Raw genomic sequence first — 15,955 nt, forward strand, 5'->3', positions numbered from 1 at the left:
GGGCTCTGCTCCCCTCTAGGCGGGGGAGCCTGCGCAGCCCTGGCTAGCAGAGCCTGCGCCGTCCACGCCAACGTGAAGCCCCAGGTTGTTTGCCAGGGGCTGGGGACGGGCCACAGGGGAGGATTCCCTGCTCTGTTCCCCCTCCCTGGGGCACCTGTGGGCAGACAGGAGGCTGGGCAAGATGGGCCTTTGGGGGCCGTGCTGATGCTCAAGCCTGACCGCTGAGCCAGCCCCGCTGGTGACAACACTGTGACCTGGCACAGCACCCTAGATGGAGCATCAGACAATGTCACCTCCTCCTGCGCTGCCCCTGCGCCTGTGGCTGGCCCAGCACGTTCCCCGGCAACACTCACCGTGCAGCACAAGCAGCCGGCCCTGCGTGTCGATGGAGAGCTTCAGCTGACCTGCGCAAATAACAGGAGACAGGGCAGATGAGCAGCTCCTCAAAGGAGATTCCCTGCCCACTGCGCCCCAAAAGCCAGCCCAGCGGGGGCCCAGGGACCATGGCTCTGCCTGACTGCCAGCTTCACTCCAGCCACCAGACAGCCTCGCTCCCGGCCCTGCTCCCCCGGCTGGCCGCGGCTCAGGGAGACGTTGCCCACGTAGAGTGGCCCAGGATCCCCAGAGCCAGTGGCAGGACTAGGAAACTCCCAGAAAGAACGTGTCCCAATTTAACAGGACCCCACGGCTGATCGACGAGCGGCCACACGGCCTGGGCAAGGGGGACTCGGAGCCCTGGTGTGATCACCGGGCCTACAAACATGGCCCTGATGGGAACTCAGCTGTAGAAAGTGGCAGTCCCTGAAGTTTCATGATCAGCTGTGTGGGAGCTACTATCAACCAACCAAAACAGAGGGGTCAGACACTAGGCCTAATTGGTGAAGAAAATAACGGGGGGGGTCTCTTTGGGGGCCCTTAGGGAAAGAGACTTTGCGAGAAAAACTGGCAACTGGAAGAAGCTTCGTCACCAGGGCTGCCAGCCCCACCCGTCTCCTGGGACCCCGAGGCCTTTGTCATCCTGATCCTGACCAGAGCAGACAGAGAGAGGGACCCAGGAGACGTCCCCACCTCTCCACCTCCAGCCGAAGCACAGACTCACCCAGGTGACTCGGAATTAGAATTTGAACGTGTCAGCGGTTCCGGGTTACACGCGGGGCGGGAGCCGTGTGCAGTCGTTTGGGTAACCGATAAGCACGAGCTACACTCACACGTCCCTAGACACTATATGAAGCATAACAGATCCCAGTGTAACATGCCCATCAGCATGACAAGAGATTGACTAGCCCCTCCCCTCAGTCAACCCTTCCCTGGCCCACACAGCAGACACAGCCGAAAAGCCGCCTGCGGTCCCTAGAAAGCCCTGAGCTTCCGAAGCCCTGCCTGACTTGCTGCACCTGTGTTCCACCCCAGCTGAGAGCGGAGATGAGGCTGCGAGAGTAGAACTCCCTGCCAGCCGGCTGGTGATGGGACAGGAGAAACGCAGGGAGCCCAGCGCGCCAGGGTGCCTAAAAGGGGCCAGCCGCCTGGCGTGTGGAAATGCACAACACGAGTCACCGGCCAAGCAGAACTCGGCCCTGTAGTAACCACCAAAGGAAAACCAGCCTCCTCCATCCGCTTTCCAGACTCCTCCATGGCAAGCCCCTGAGCACTGCACTTGTCAGCCTACCCAGTCCCAAACTCCGGATCATGCTGCATGCAAGAGGCCAGCACCCCCCAGCCCCCTCACCGCCCCATCGGCACCAGTCCCACCAGGTCGCTAGACACGCTGCGCACGAGTTTCTTCTCCCTGTGCCCAAACCTCTACCCCTAAGCATGAAACCGCAGCACTTCTAAGACAAGAGCCCAGGGCACCAGCGTGGCAAATCATCACGGACTGAAGAGAGGTGGGAACCCTTATAAATCAGTGGGGAGGGCCACGGTGCCTGACCTCCCCCAGGCGCTGCAGCCGTGCCAGGCCTAGCCAAACACCAGTGATGTGCAGTCACCGCCGATGGGATGTTCCAACGCTGGCTCCAAACCACGCTGCAGAAAGCAGGCGAGCAGGGAGCAAAGCAGGGAGCATGCTGCTGCCCCCTCCTCCACCCGAGGGGTTCTCCCCACTGCGGCAGCCCCCAGGGGTCTGCGCCATAGACCCCAGCAAGCCGGAGCCCCGGGGGCTCTGCGCTCCCAGTTCCAGCCCCGCGAGGCAGAGGGGAAGGATCACTGGCTGCCAGCTCCTCGGCATGGCCGGCACGCTGCGGGCGAGGGGCTGAAATCTGCCCCACTTTTCCCTGGAAGCAGCTGCTGTCCCAGGCCAGAGGCTGCAGGCGGCCAGCCCTGCCCAGCGACAGCCCCACGGCACCGCACGGCGTGGGGGGGAGGGCCTGGCCCGGCCCCAGCCCCGGCACTCACCGAAGGTCGTGAGGTAGAAGGAAGAGTCCAGTGGGGCGGCGCAGGGCGAGACTCGGCGGACGTCGCCGCGCTGCATGGCCGCCGGGCCCAGCCAGGCCATGGGGGGAGCGTGGGGGCGCCCGGCAGCAGCCGGTTCACACGGGCAGCGCGGCTGCACCCAGCCCAGCTTCCAAACGCCCGCCCGGCCGTTTGAACAGCACAAAGGCCTCTGGCAGCCCATTGGCCAGGCCCTTTGAATGGGAGCTGCACCTGCCTGAGCAAACACGCCTGCCAGGCAGAGCCGCTGAGCCGGCACGCTGACACGCAACACACGCTGCTACACACTGACACACAACACACACAGATACACTCACCCACTGCTACACAACACACACTGATCCACAGACACACTTCTATACAACGCACAAACTGATCCACACACTGACACACTGCTACACAACTCACACTGCTACACACTGACACACAACACACACAGATACACTCACCCACTGCTACACAACACACACTGATCCACAGACACACTTCTATACAACGCACAAACACTGATCCACACACTGACACACTGCTACACAACTCACACTGCTACACACTGACACACAACACACACAGATACACTCACCCACTGCTACACAACACACACTGATCCACAGACACACTTCTATACAACGCACAAACTGATCCACACACTGACACACTGCTACACAACTCACACTGCTACACACTGACACACAACACACACAGATACACTCACCCACTGCTACACAACACACACTGATCCACAGACACACTTCTATACAACGCACAAACTGATCCACACACTGACACACTGCTACACAACTCACACAGATACACTCACCCACTGCTACACAACACACACTGATCCACAGACACACTTCTATACAACGCACAAACTGATCCACACACTGACACACTGCTACACAACTCACACAGATACACACACTGACACAGTACTACACAACACTCACACTGACACTGTTACCCAACACATACACACACTGACATACTGCTACACAACTCACACTGCTACACACTGACACACAACACACACAGATACACTCACCCACTGCTACACAACACACACTGATCCACAGACACACTTCTATACAACGCACAAACACTGATCCACACACTGACACACTGCTACACAACTCACACAGATACACACACTGACACAGTACTACACAACACACACACTGACACTGTTACCCAACACATACACACACTGACATACTGCTACACTACACAAAGATCCACACGCTGACACACCATTACACAACACACACTGATACACTACACACATACACTGATACATACTGACTGCTACACAACACACACTGATCCACACACTGACAAACTGTTATACAACACACACACACTGCTACACAAAACACACACACTTATACACACACTGACACCACTACACAACACACACACTTACACTGACTCACTTCTACAAAACACACACACTCTGATACATAAACTGACACACTGATACACACTGACATGCTGTTACACAACACACACACTGACACACTGTTACATAAAACACACACACTTATACACACTCTGACATACTGGTACACAATACACAGATACACACACTGACACACCGATACACAATATACACTGATCCACACTGACACACTGCTACACAACACACACACACACTCATACATACTGACACACTACTACAAAACACACACACTCTGATACATAAACTGACACACTGTTATAGAATACACACACACATTCTGATACACACATCCCGACACACTGTTACACAACACAACACACACATTCTGATACACACTGACACAGTTACAGAACACACACACACACACTCTGATACACACACCAACACACTGTTATAGGACACAAACACACACACTCTGATACACACCCAGACCCTCTGATATACATCCAGACACACTGATGCACACACAGAGACATTGATACACACACACTGATACACAGTTATACAACACAAACACTGACCATTATACAACACACACACACACTAACACTGACACACAATGTGCACACACACTCTGATACACCCAATGACACTGTTATACAATGCATGCACACTGACACACTGTTACACAACACACACTCTGGTACACAGTTATACATTGCACACACATATACTCTGATACACACACTGACACACCGTCATATAAAACATCCACACTGACACACTGTTATTATACAACACACATAATCTTTGGGTGTGTCTCGACTACAAGGTTTTTTCAGAAAAAAATGCTCTTTTGAAAAAAGGCGCTGTGTGATGCAAACTGTGCTTTTTCGAAAGAGAGCATCCAGACTGCCTGGGTGCTCTCTTTTGAAAAAGTGGCCTGCTTTTTCGAAAGTACTGGTTGTAGTCTAGACGCTCTTTTTCGAAAGAGGCTTGCAGTCTAGTCGTAGCCTTTGATACACACTCAGGGACTCTGATACACGTACAGACACACTGATACACACAAATCTTCTGATACTAATATACAGACCCTCTGATACCCACAGTGGGAGACACTGATACACACACTGACACACGTTACACAGCACACACTCTGATGGACACACTGACACATCACACAATGCACACTCTGATGCACATGACACGACGCACACTGATGCACACACTGACACGTCACACAACACACTGATGCGCACACTGACACACGTCACACAACACACTGATGCACACACTGACACGTCACACAACGCGCACTCTGATGCACACACTGACACGTCACACAACACACACTGATGCACACACTGACACGTCACACAACACGCACTCTGATGCACACACTGACACGTCACACAACACACTGATGCACACACTGACACATGTCACACAATGCGCACTCTGATGCACACACTGACACGTCACACAACACACACTGATGCACACACTGACGTCACACAACACGCTGATGCACACACTGACACGTCACACAACGCGCACTCTGATGCACACACTGACACGTCACACAACACGCTGATGCACACACTGACATGTCACACAACGCACACTCTGATGCACACACTGACACGTCACACAACACGCTGATGCACACACTGACATGTCACACAACGCACACTCTGATGCACACACTGACACGTCACACAACACGCACTCTGATGCACACACTGACACGTCACACAACACACTGATGCACACACTGACACATGTCACACAATGCGCACTCTGATGCACACACTGACACGTCACACAACACACACTGATGCACACACTGACGTCACACAACACGCTGATGCACACACTGACACGTCACACAACGCGCACTCTGATGCACACACTGACATGTCACACAACGCACACTCTGATGCACACACTGACACGTCACACAACACGCTGATGCACACACTGACATGTCACACAACGCACACTCTGATGCACACACTGACACGTCACACACCACACACTGATGCACACACGGACATGTCACACAACGCACACTCTGATGCACACATTGACACGTCACACAACGCGCTCTCTGATGCGCACACCGCTGCGGAAGGCTAGACTGCCGGGTATCCCAGGTAGATGCCAACACGGGTCTGGGGCCTGCTGGCAGGGCAGCGCTGCTGGCTTAGGGAACCAGATTGCTACCGTGTGATGCCGGCCGCGAGGGGAGGGGAGCCTGGCCCTGGTGGCTGACACAGGAAGGGTTGTGCTGAGGTGGCCTTGGCATTTCCCCAGCCCTGGAGGGGGCCGGGGGGGGCCGGGGCAGTCGAGGCAGTGGCTGTGTGTAACACTCCCTGTGACAAGCAGGGTCCTACTGAGCCCAGCCCTGCCTCTCTCTTGCTGCCCACTGTAGCCGGGCAGAGGGCTCCCCTTCCGTCAGCATACAGGGCCCGGACCTCCGACCCCCGCTTCACCTGAAACAGCAGAGAGCTCCCCGCCTTATGCCTTGACCCCGCTTCTCCCCCTCGTGGCCTGGGGGGCTGGGCCTGCCCTGGCCAGTGCTCTCCCAGCTACCAGAGGCAGCGCCCCACCCTTCTTGTTCCCAGGTGCCACTGGGTGGGCACTGGGGGGACCGGACCAGCCCCATGCTGGGGCATGTCACCGCTGCTGTCTATTGTTTTCTGCCTGCCGTCGTGCCACCTACCCCCGGCATCCTACACAGCCACCCTGCCCCCGCCGTCTGTCCCTGGGTTATGGGGTCTCTTCTCCCTCCTCGTAGACCCATAGACTCCCAGGGCCGGCAGAGACCTCAGGAGGCACCGAGTCCAGCCCCCTGCCCGAAGCAGGACCAGCCCCAACTCAATCATCCCAGCCAGGGCTGTGTCAAGCCGGGACTTAAACACCTCTAGGGATGGAGATCCCACCCCCCACCCCCGCCCGAGAACCCAGGGCCTAACCCCCGTCTTCGGGAAATAATCTTTCCTGACATCCAGCCTAGACCTCCCTCTCCCGCCCCCCCCCCCCCCAGCAGCCAATACTGGATTGATAGTGGAGCCAAAGGTGTGTTTGCCCCAGGCCTCGCTCAGCAGCGGCCCCACCCCATCCACCTGGCTGGCCCTCCCCCTTCTGCAGCCCTCCCCTGTGCTCCTGGCTGGCTGACCCTGTGCTCCTCCTGCCACCCCCCTAGGACCAGAGAGAAAGGGATCAGCTCTGGTTGGGTGGCAGATCCCATTTGCCCCTCCCCAGCCCTGCTGGGCTTACCTTGGGCCTGCCTCACTCCAGAGACCGACCCTGCTCCCGTGTGCTCTGCCCCAGCCCTGCCTCGCTCCACCTGGGGAGCAATCCCCTCCCTCATCATTCTCTTGCATTGTCTCAATGACCTTACTACCTGCATCCTGCTTCAAAGACATTTTAACACAAGACTTCAAAGAGAAACCTCTGAACTGTCATTCATGCTTCAGTTTGACACTTTACAACTGGGTCTTAACAAAGATGCTAATTACCTTACCCATTACAAACACAGCTTCCCCAATTATCACCTCTAATATCATTAGCTCACAGACATTAACCTCCCCCCATCGCCCCCCTGTTCTGAAATTTGATGTGTCCTTTTATATGTGTTCACTTTTTTTGATCATATCCCTTTGGTATATATGGTTGTGCCAATTTTCTTCCACAATTTGATCTGAGGAAGTGGGTCTGGCCCACGAAAGCTCATCACCTAATAAACCATCTTGTTAGTCTCTAAAGTGCTGCACAGTCCTGTCTTTTGTTTCAGCAAGACCAGACTAACACGACTACATCTCTATTACCATTCTCTTGCCCATCTCTGTCCATCCCCTGGATTTTACAATCCTTCCCCAAAGGAACCACAAATATGTTTGGCTCCAGGCCCACAAAAAGCGAACTGGGCCCTGCTGCACCCTGAGGCCATTGCTTCTTGTTCTGCCAACAAGGCCATGTTCCCTGAGGGCGGGCTCCGCAGCAGGGCTCTAGCATCCAGCTCTAGCGCAGGGCAGCAGGAGCTCAGCAGAGGACAGTGACCAGACAAGCTCGAGCGCTCCCCCTACTGGGCACACGGGGTGCGCACCGACTGCCCTGCATTTCAGCATCAACCCATGCCCTGGGGGTTTGTCATGGGCAGACCTGGAGCAGCCCCGGGCTGAGGCAGACTGGGGGGCCGAGGACCAAGCTGGTCCTGGACGGGCAGATTCAGTTTTCTAGGGGGCCAGCGAGAAGGAAAATAATGGCTCCAGACAATTTCCTGCGGAGATTCCAGGCCTGCCTGGGTGGCCCGTTCGGGGGCAGGTGGCAGGACTCTAGGTAAGGCCCACAGCTACGGGCAACGGCTTCACACTTCACTTTCTCCACTGCAAAGCAAGGCCCTGCCCGGGTCTGGAAGCTGCGTGGCCGCCTGCTCCCCACTGGTCATACTCCGGAAGAGAAGGAGCCCAGGAGCTGAAAGCAATCGCAGTGGCTAATGGTTGGGCCGGACAAGCACAGAGGCCGCGGGCCAGGCCAGGCAAGCGCAGTGGCTGCGCGGGAAGAAGTAAAGGAACAAGGCCTAAGAGCAAAGTGCGATGCTCAGAGACCAAAGAGGGGCCAGAGGGCCCCCGAACTGGGCCAGTGACTAAGTCTCTGAACGCTGGCTTGCTGCAGAAGCAGGAAAGTTCCCATCTCTCTCTGGGGAGCCAGCGCTGTGCGCTGCCGTCGTTATACCCCCGTCTGCAATGCTGACGCGTCCCGGGAGCTCTGCGACTGTGCACGGGGGATGGGATTTGCTGGTAACTGGGTTTAATCAAACACATTTGTTGTCTCGTGTTTCAGGCAATAAAACTCGATTTCTAGCGTGGCAGGTGACGAGAGGCAGCAGGGCCCAGTGGACCAGGACAGGCACTGGGCAGCAGGGGACCTGTGCACTGTCCCTGCCTCTGCCACAGCCTGCTGGGTGACCTTGGGCAAATCCCCTCTGCTCACTGTGCCTTGGCTGCCCAGCGGGGCGGCGGAAAGCTCTTTGGGCCAGGCCCTAGTGAAATGGGCCTCAAGATGCTTCAGTCTAGACTATCAATAAGTCACCATCAAACCAGCTTCCCTCAGAGGCCTGACCCCCATCACCCACACAGCTCTTCGGGGCGTCGGGGCCTCTCCCTGCCCAGACACTGCGCTGAATGTCGAGGTGGTGACCTCCCTGGAGGCCGGGAATCCGGCTGCCCGGCCTAGGGACACGCTCCCAGGTGCCCTCTCCTGGCAGCGCCAGTTCTGTTCTGTAATCAACCCACGTGCTTGTAAATCAGGCATGGAGCTCCCCGTGAGAAGCCCAGCGGCTTCTCCTCAGCTCTTTGGAGTCAGGGACCGAAACACCAATTCCTCTGCCAGCCACGGGCCAGTCTCTACCTCGAGGGGGCCCCCACTGATTTGGGGCCGTTCCCCAGCAGGGGCTACCACCACAGGGAGTAACGCTGGAGTCCGTCCTTGGCTCCCACACGGCAGCGCAGGCGCACCGGGACGGGGCTGCTCAGCCTGACCCCGGCGCTGGCTCAGACCCAGCCCGGCTGGCAGCGGGTGAACGCTGAGCCCTGCTCAGAGCTCCTGTGTGAGTTGCCTTGGGGCGGAGGGGCGGGTCTCGGGCCTGTTCCCCACAGGGCAGGTGCCCGTCTCTCAGAAACTCCGTCTCCAACAGCAACAGGCCTGGAGAAGGGGCGCCCCTTCCATCCCGAGAGGAGGCGTCTGCACAAGGGGACGAGAGGCATTGCCCTGCTGGGGCGGCGGTGGGTGTGGAGGGGAGGGGCTAGACCAGGGGTCCCCCCGGGGGCCAGCGCAATCCCACAGGAGAGCAAAGCCGCTGGCTTGGACACTCGCCAGGAGGGCTGCTCCCAGGCTCTGACTTCACAGCACCTCTTGGAGGAGGGCAGGGTTACCCCTGACCCCTTCCCCTCTGCGGCCCGGCACTGTGACGGCCAGGCCCCCCCTCGCAGGCTGCACAGGCGCTGCTGCCAGCTGCCGCCCGCTCCCTGGGCCCTGACCCATCCTGCTCCACGCACAGCGATCTCCCCGATCTGCCCCTGCGGTGCCCAGCACCCTCTGTGCCCTGGGCAGGGACCTCCCGCAGCCACCTACCCTTCCCTTGCACGGTGGCATGGCTGATCTTCCTCCGCCTGCTCACAGACGCCCCGCGCTGCTTCCTCAGCAAGGAGCGGACGACAGCCACCTTCCCCTCAGGGGGCAGCGCACGCCCCAGCTCCATGGTCCTGCCAGAGAGAACACGGCACGGCTGAGAACCGTCTCGCTCAGCGCACGGCACAGAGAGGTGGCCACCCAGTGCGAGTCAGGCGGAGTGTCACCCTCTGCCTCCCCTTCTCCATGTACAGTCGTTCTCCCAGCCCAGCACCGCCTGTCCCCGACGCCCCGTCCCCCGCTGGGACGCCATAGAGACATTCCTCCTCGGGGCGCACCGTGGAGAGAGGACTCGCCATTAACCCGCATCAGGCCAGGAGCCGGGAAGGAGGCCCCTGCCCACTGCTCTGTGAGCGCGCACCTGGCGGGGGCCATGGCGGGGCTAGGTCCAGGTTTGCACACAGAGAGGGAAGAGTTTCCCACTAGCCAGGGTAATTCCCCTTCCCCACGGGACACGGAGCTCGTCTGCAAACCCGCCTCGCCCCAGCCGCCACCAGCACAGAAAGCAAACGGCGCCAGCAGAGCACGGGGCTCCTGAAAGCCCCACCCTAAGACAGCAGCTGTCAGTCATCCTAGAATCAGAGGGTGGGCAGAGACCTCAGGAGGTCACTGACTGGCCCAAGGCAGGACCAACCCCAACTCAATCAGCCCAGCCAGGGCTCTGTCAAGCCGGGACTTGAACACCTCTAGGGATGGAGATTCCACCCCCAGCCCAGTGCTTCCCCACTGCCACTTGAGCCCATTGCTCCTCGTTCTGCCACCACTGAGAACAGCCTCTCTCCAGCCTCTTGGGAACCTCCCTTCAGGGAGTTGAAGGCTGCTCTCAAATCCCCCCTCACTCTTCTCTCCTGCAGACTAAATAAACCCAGATCCCTCAGCCTCTCCTCATAGGTCGTGTGCTCCAGCCCCCGAGTCATTTTTGTTGCCCTCCGCTGGACCCTCTCCAGTGCGTCCACGTCCTTTCTGTAGTGGGGGGCCCAGAACTGGACGCAATACTCCAGATGTGGCCTCCCCTGAGCCGAATAAAGGGGAATAATCACGTCCCTAGATCTGCTGCCGATGCTCCTACAGTGCAGCCCAATATGCCACGATGTCCCAGCCCACCCCGCTGCGGACCCAGGCCAGCCTGAGGCAGCACACGAGCGGGCTCCATCAGGCATCCACTGCTTTGTTCTAGCAGCACCAACAGCTTTTCAGGGGACGGGCAGCTTCTTTGGGGGCTGTTCAGGTCACTTTCTCCGGTCTCGCCCTGGCAGCCGTCTAGCCTGGTTCACATCCCTGTGTTTGCGGCCATCTCCAGACCCGCGCTGACCGTGCCTCAATAAGAGTGAGGTTCTGGAGCCATCGCTAGCAGATGGAGCCCCCTCATTGGGAAGGCTAGTCCCCCGGCTCCACCCTTCTGCCCACAGCCCTCCCCCTGGGGCTGACGCCCCACCCCCACAACCAATGGACCTCTCAAAGCAGCTGGAACCTCGTGCTGCTCCCTCCACGGCCAAAGGAGCACATACAGCCAGCTCAGCCGCCCCAGGCCCCACCTGGCCCACGATAACACGCCAATACTTCCCCTGCCAACCCTACAACAGGCGTCCGGCAACTACAGCTGCACCAGGGAGGAACAGCCTGCCCTGGCCTATTAGACATGCCACCTGTGTCTGGAGCAGCGGCTGAACTGCATGTAGCCTGCTTCTCCGGCCCTACAATACTGCACCGGAACATTCAGAAGCCACTGAGCATGGAAATGCAATTCCTAGGTGGGAAATGGATCCTTTGTGGAATTTGGACCCTTTCTAAATAGCCCCCTTTCCCCACCCCAAACCACACAGCAGACAAATAGGCGGAAGAACGTGTATTGTGTGACCATAACTTACACCCCACTCTTCCATGAGGTCACAAACACGCCTGTTCTGGACGCCAGCAGGGAGCCGGAACAAAGAATTGAGATGCGGCTGCATCCGACTTGCACTCGCTTCCTGAACTGTAAGGATTTTGCTTTCAGGCACACCGCAAGGAAACGGTGTGGGCAGTCATGCCTAACGGTTACGGTCAGCCGCAGGCAGGGGGTCAGAGCTGAAGTCCGGAACAGGCGACAAAGCCAGGCAGTGTCCGAGGCTGGGTCTCAGAGCAGGGACCGGGAACAAACAGGGCGTGGGCTCAGGAGGACAGGAACCAGGAAGAGGCGGAAAGGCAGGGCTCAGGATCCATAGTAACAGAGCCAGGGAGTCACCTACGTGTGTAGAACCACTTGTGCCTCTTCAATTGGAGCTCTGCTCATCCCCTTCCCCAGCGGTGCCGGGTGGGGTGGCTGTGGTCTTAGCACTGCCTGGAGACCAGTAGGCTCAGCTACGCGCCCCTCCCCTCCCCTAGGGCATCTCTGGGCAAGGGGGCTGGGGTTTGCCGAGTGCTTGTTGTGGAGCGTGTTTCTCAGGGGCTTTCCTCGGGCTGGTCGCCTTTTCCACTCCACGAGATCAGTCTCCCCCGTCCATTTCTGCCAGCATGGAGCGTGTGCACCGTCTCCTCAGGGGCCCAGAAGGCCTGCCAGTGGGGAGCAGAGAGGGCAGGGTCCTGCATGGGGGGCTGCTCGGCAGGGCGGCCGTCCTGCTCCTGCTCCGGATGCTGCTGAGAACTCAGCTCCGGGGCTGGACCAGCAGCTGCTGCGACTCCTGGTCAGGGGCTGCCAGGCCCCAGGAGTGGAACTGGAGGCTGCATTCAGTCCTGCCAGCGGTTTGCAGCACTTCTCAGCATCCTGCAGGTGAACGTTTAGTCGGGTTTTCTTGGACATCTGTGGTACCCTGCACAGCTATCGCCAAGGGTGGACCCAGAGCTTGGAAAAAAGGACTTTGTCCCATACAAGCATGTTCTGCATTATTAGATGTAAACTCTGCCACACACCCCAGTCTCTGTGACACACACACACAGTCTCTATCACACACCCGCACACACACACACAACCAGTCTCTGTGACACACACACACGTCTCTATCACACCTGCACACACACACACACAACCAGTCTCTGTGACACACACACGTCTGTCACACACACACACCTATCATACACACGCACACAAAAGCACACACATGCACCAGGCTCTGTGACACATACACACACCCTAGTCTCTATCTCACACACCAGTCTCTGTGACAAACACCCCACTCACACAAGTCTCTGACACATGCACACACCCTTGTCTCTATCACACACACTCACACACACAGAGCTCGGTGACCCCCCCATCTCCATCACAAACACACACACACACACACACACACACACGGGTCTATGACACAAACATACTCTAGTCTCTATCACACGCACACAGAGCTGTGACCTCCCCTCCCAGTCCCCATGACACACACACACACACACACACACACACACACACACACACACACACACACACACACATATATTTTGCATTGCAGGCATTTGGTGGCTCCCACCGGGAGCAGCGCTGGCTCCAGCTCTGCCCAGCTGCATTTTCACGCACTAGCCCTAGAAACGGGGCTCGGCGCCAGTCGCTGGAATCCAGCGGCCCCGCAGCAGAGGAGCAGATGCCAAGTCACCCCCAAGGGGAAGCAGGAGCGAGGCTCAGTGGGCAGCCCACGTTCCAGACCCAACGGCTGGCTATTGTCCTGCCCTTGTAACGGGGTGGGGAGCCCAGACAGCGACAGACACTGACCCATTATTCTGCACCAGCCCCTGAACAAAGAGCCCGGCTTCCTTGGACTGACCCCGCCCACCTCTCTCAGCTGCAGGGGGGCAGCCGAGCAACCCAACGGAGCCTTCTGCGCGGTTAGCCGCAGCTGGGGGAACAGACGGACACAGGCGCCCTGCCGCCCCGCTCCCTGCCCAGCAAGCAGGCTGGGACCAGCAGGTCACACTCAGCCCCGCTGTAACGCTAGTTACACCAGGAATAAATGTGGCCCAGCCACTCTCAAACACTGTCCTGATAACTCAGACCCCTCCTGCGTCTCCACGGAGGGCGGGAGGGGGGGGGGGGAGGCAGGAAGACCCTGACCAAGGCATTATTAGTTCTTTAATTGCTGCTTGTTTATTTAGAAAGGAAGTGGCCTAGGAGCTCAGACCAGGAGTAAATTGCAGCGTGCAAACAGTCAACAGTAACTGTTCCAACGAGGCAGAAATGCCTTCAGGACCTGGGGGGGGGGGGGGGGGGGGGGGGGAATCAGACTCCTGGAGCCAGGCCCTTCCCCCTGTCCCCCGGCGTGGTTGCTGGGAGAGAAGCCCAGTTTTTAAACAGTTCCCAGGCCGCCTCCTTTTCCCGCTGCACTGAGTCAGACGTGACAACGCAAAGGTCACGGCAGTTAGATCTGGGGCTGCAACGTCCCGGCGGGATGTAAACTGTGACCTTGCTTGGGCGAGCAGGGGATGCAGCAGCTGCCCTCAGACTGCTTTGGTCAGAAGGATGCTTTGCTGGCGGATTCGAGAAGAACTGCAGCACGAACTAACCTGGAGGATTTCTCCGCGATTTCACTGAATCTACTGAACCGAATTTGTGGGCCAGTTTGTACTAGTGCCCCCGATGGCATCTATCAATCAATGCCCAGGCAACGTTGGACATGGAAGATCTGCTGGGCGGCTCCTGCTATTGGTTCCAGAATGTATTTTTTTCTACAGTCAGCAACAGTATTCAAAGGCGAGCGCACAGGCCTCGGAACCAGGGCCTTGGAGGAACTCCAGGCGTTCTGGGAGAGAGGCTGGCCAAACCACAGCTCTGCTGGGAAAAAGGATCCTCGGCCTGGCCATGCTGGTCCAGACTGGCTGGGCCCACCTAGTTAGCACTCTCACCCCAGCTGGGCACGCTCCCTGAGCCCCAGGACTGGTCACCTAGACCAGTGGGTGAGAGCTAGTGGTTAGAAGATGCTAGACCCCTAGAAAGGCCCCATCACTCCATGCCATAGAGAGAACAGAGCCTGTCTTCCCAGCAGGGAGCCCTTCTAGAGAGCCCTTAATCTCACCGCCGGCAAACACAAGCGGCTGGGAAACTAAGGCTGTGTCCACATGGGCGGTTACAGCGCTGCCCACGGCGCGCAGCAGTGAATCCTCCGTCGTGTGTCCACACTGTCAGACATGGCTCGGCCCGGAGCTGCGTCCTCACCTGGCGTACGGCCTGCCTCTGCCTTCCCCAAGCAGCACCAAACCCCCGGGGAAAGCAGAGGCAGGCCCGGGGGAAGGAATTCCATCAGCTGGAGGCAAAGGTACCGTGGGAGAGCGCTTAGCCAGAGCTGGTCCACAACGTCCCTTCTCTGCCCTGGCTTTAACCAGTCGGCATTATTTGCTCTCCCACTTTGGTCGTCAGCAGCTCTCCCCTCAGACCAATTTACATCCCAAGAGAAGAGGATGTTTGCCTCAGATGCCGCCATCGGTATCCTAGAAACTCCTCCTCACTCTATTTTCTATCGCAAACTCCCCCCGGAAAAAGAAAGGAAGAATGGGACAGTCCCAAAAGGGCCCTGTCTCTTTAAACCAGCCTGCCTAGTAGCTTTTGAAGGTGAGGGCTAAGTTACAGGGGGTCCCCTGCCCAACCAACCCAGCAGATAAGTCACGGCATTGCTGCATTTGCTGTAGAAATGCCAAGGAAATGAAATCACGCACCCTCAGTTCCAGGGCAGTTATGGGTGCTCCGGGCCTGTGAAAATCAGGCTCCATGTGCCTCCCATTCAGCACCCAGGAACCGAGGGACCCCAAATCAGCAGCTCTTTCCCAAACTCTGTCTGCCAGCACCTGGCAGGATCGGCCCACCCAGCCAGACTGCACAAACTGCTAGGGAAGACACGTGAAACTGGATTGTGTCATGTCCAGCCCCACCTGGCGCTAAGCACCTTCCCACCCCTTGCAGTGGGGCCTGGAGACACCTCCCCTCTGCACCCTCTGGCCTTAAGCCCCATTCATTTTGAAATCTGGGGAACCAACTGG

At 57.9% G+C, this 15,955-nt stretch overlaps 1 protein-coding gene across 3 annotated transcripts in view; it reads right to left on the reverse strand.

Moving 5' to 3' along the window:
- The window catches only part of RGS3 (regulator of G protein signaling 3), a 130,680-nt gene that overhangs the window by 111,783 nt on the left and 2,942 nt on the right, over positions 1-15,955 (reverse strand). For 2 of the 3 annotated variants that reach the window (XM_075905326.1, XM_075905325.1), the window contains exons 2-3: positions 9,965-10,095; positions 354-404 (exon numbers count right to left, since the gene is read on the reverse strand). In XM_075905326.1, the coding sequence (XP_075761441.1) occupies positions 354-404; positions 9,965-10,091 (178 nt within the window). In that variant the 5' untranslated portion in view covers positions 10,092-10,095. The remainder of the gene's footprint in view (positions 1-353; positions 405-9,964; positions 10,096-15,955) is intronic. The other variant, XM_075905327.1, reaches the window with a different exon arrangement.

This window comes from Pelodiscus sinensis, chromosome 22, assembly GCF_049634645.1.
Source record: "Pelodiscus sinensis isolate JC-2024 chromosome 22, ASM4963464v1, whole genome shotgun sequence".
In the NCBI taxonomy this organism is placed as follows: Eukaryota; Metazoa; Chordata; order Testudines; family Trionychidae; genus Pelodiscus; species Pelodiscus sinensis.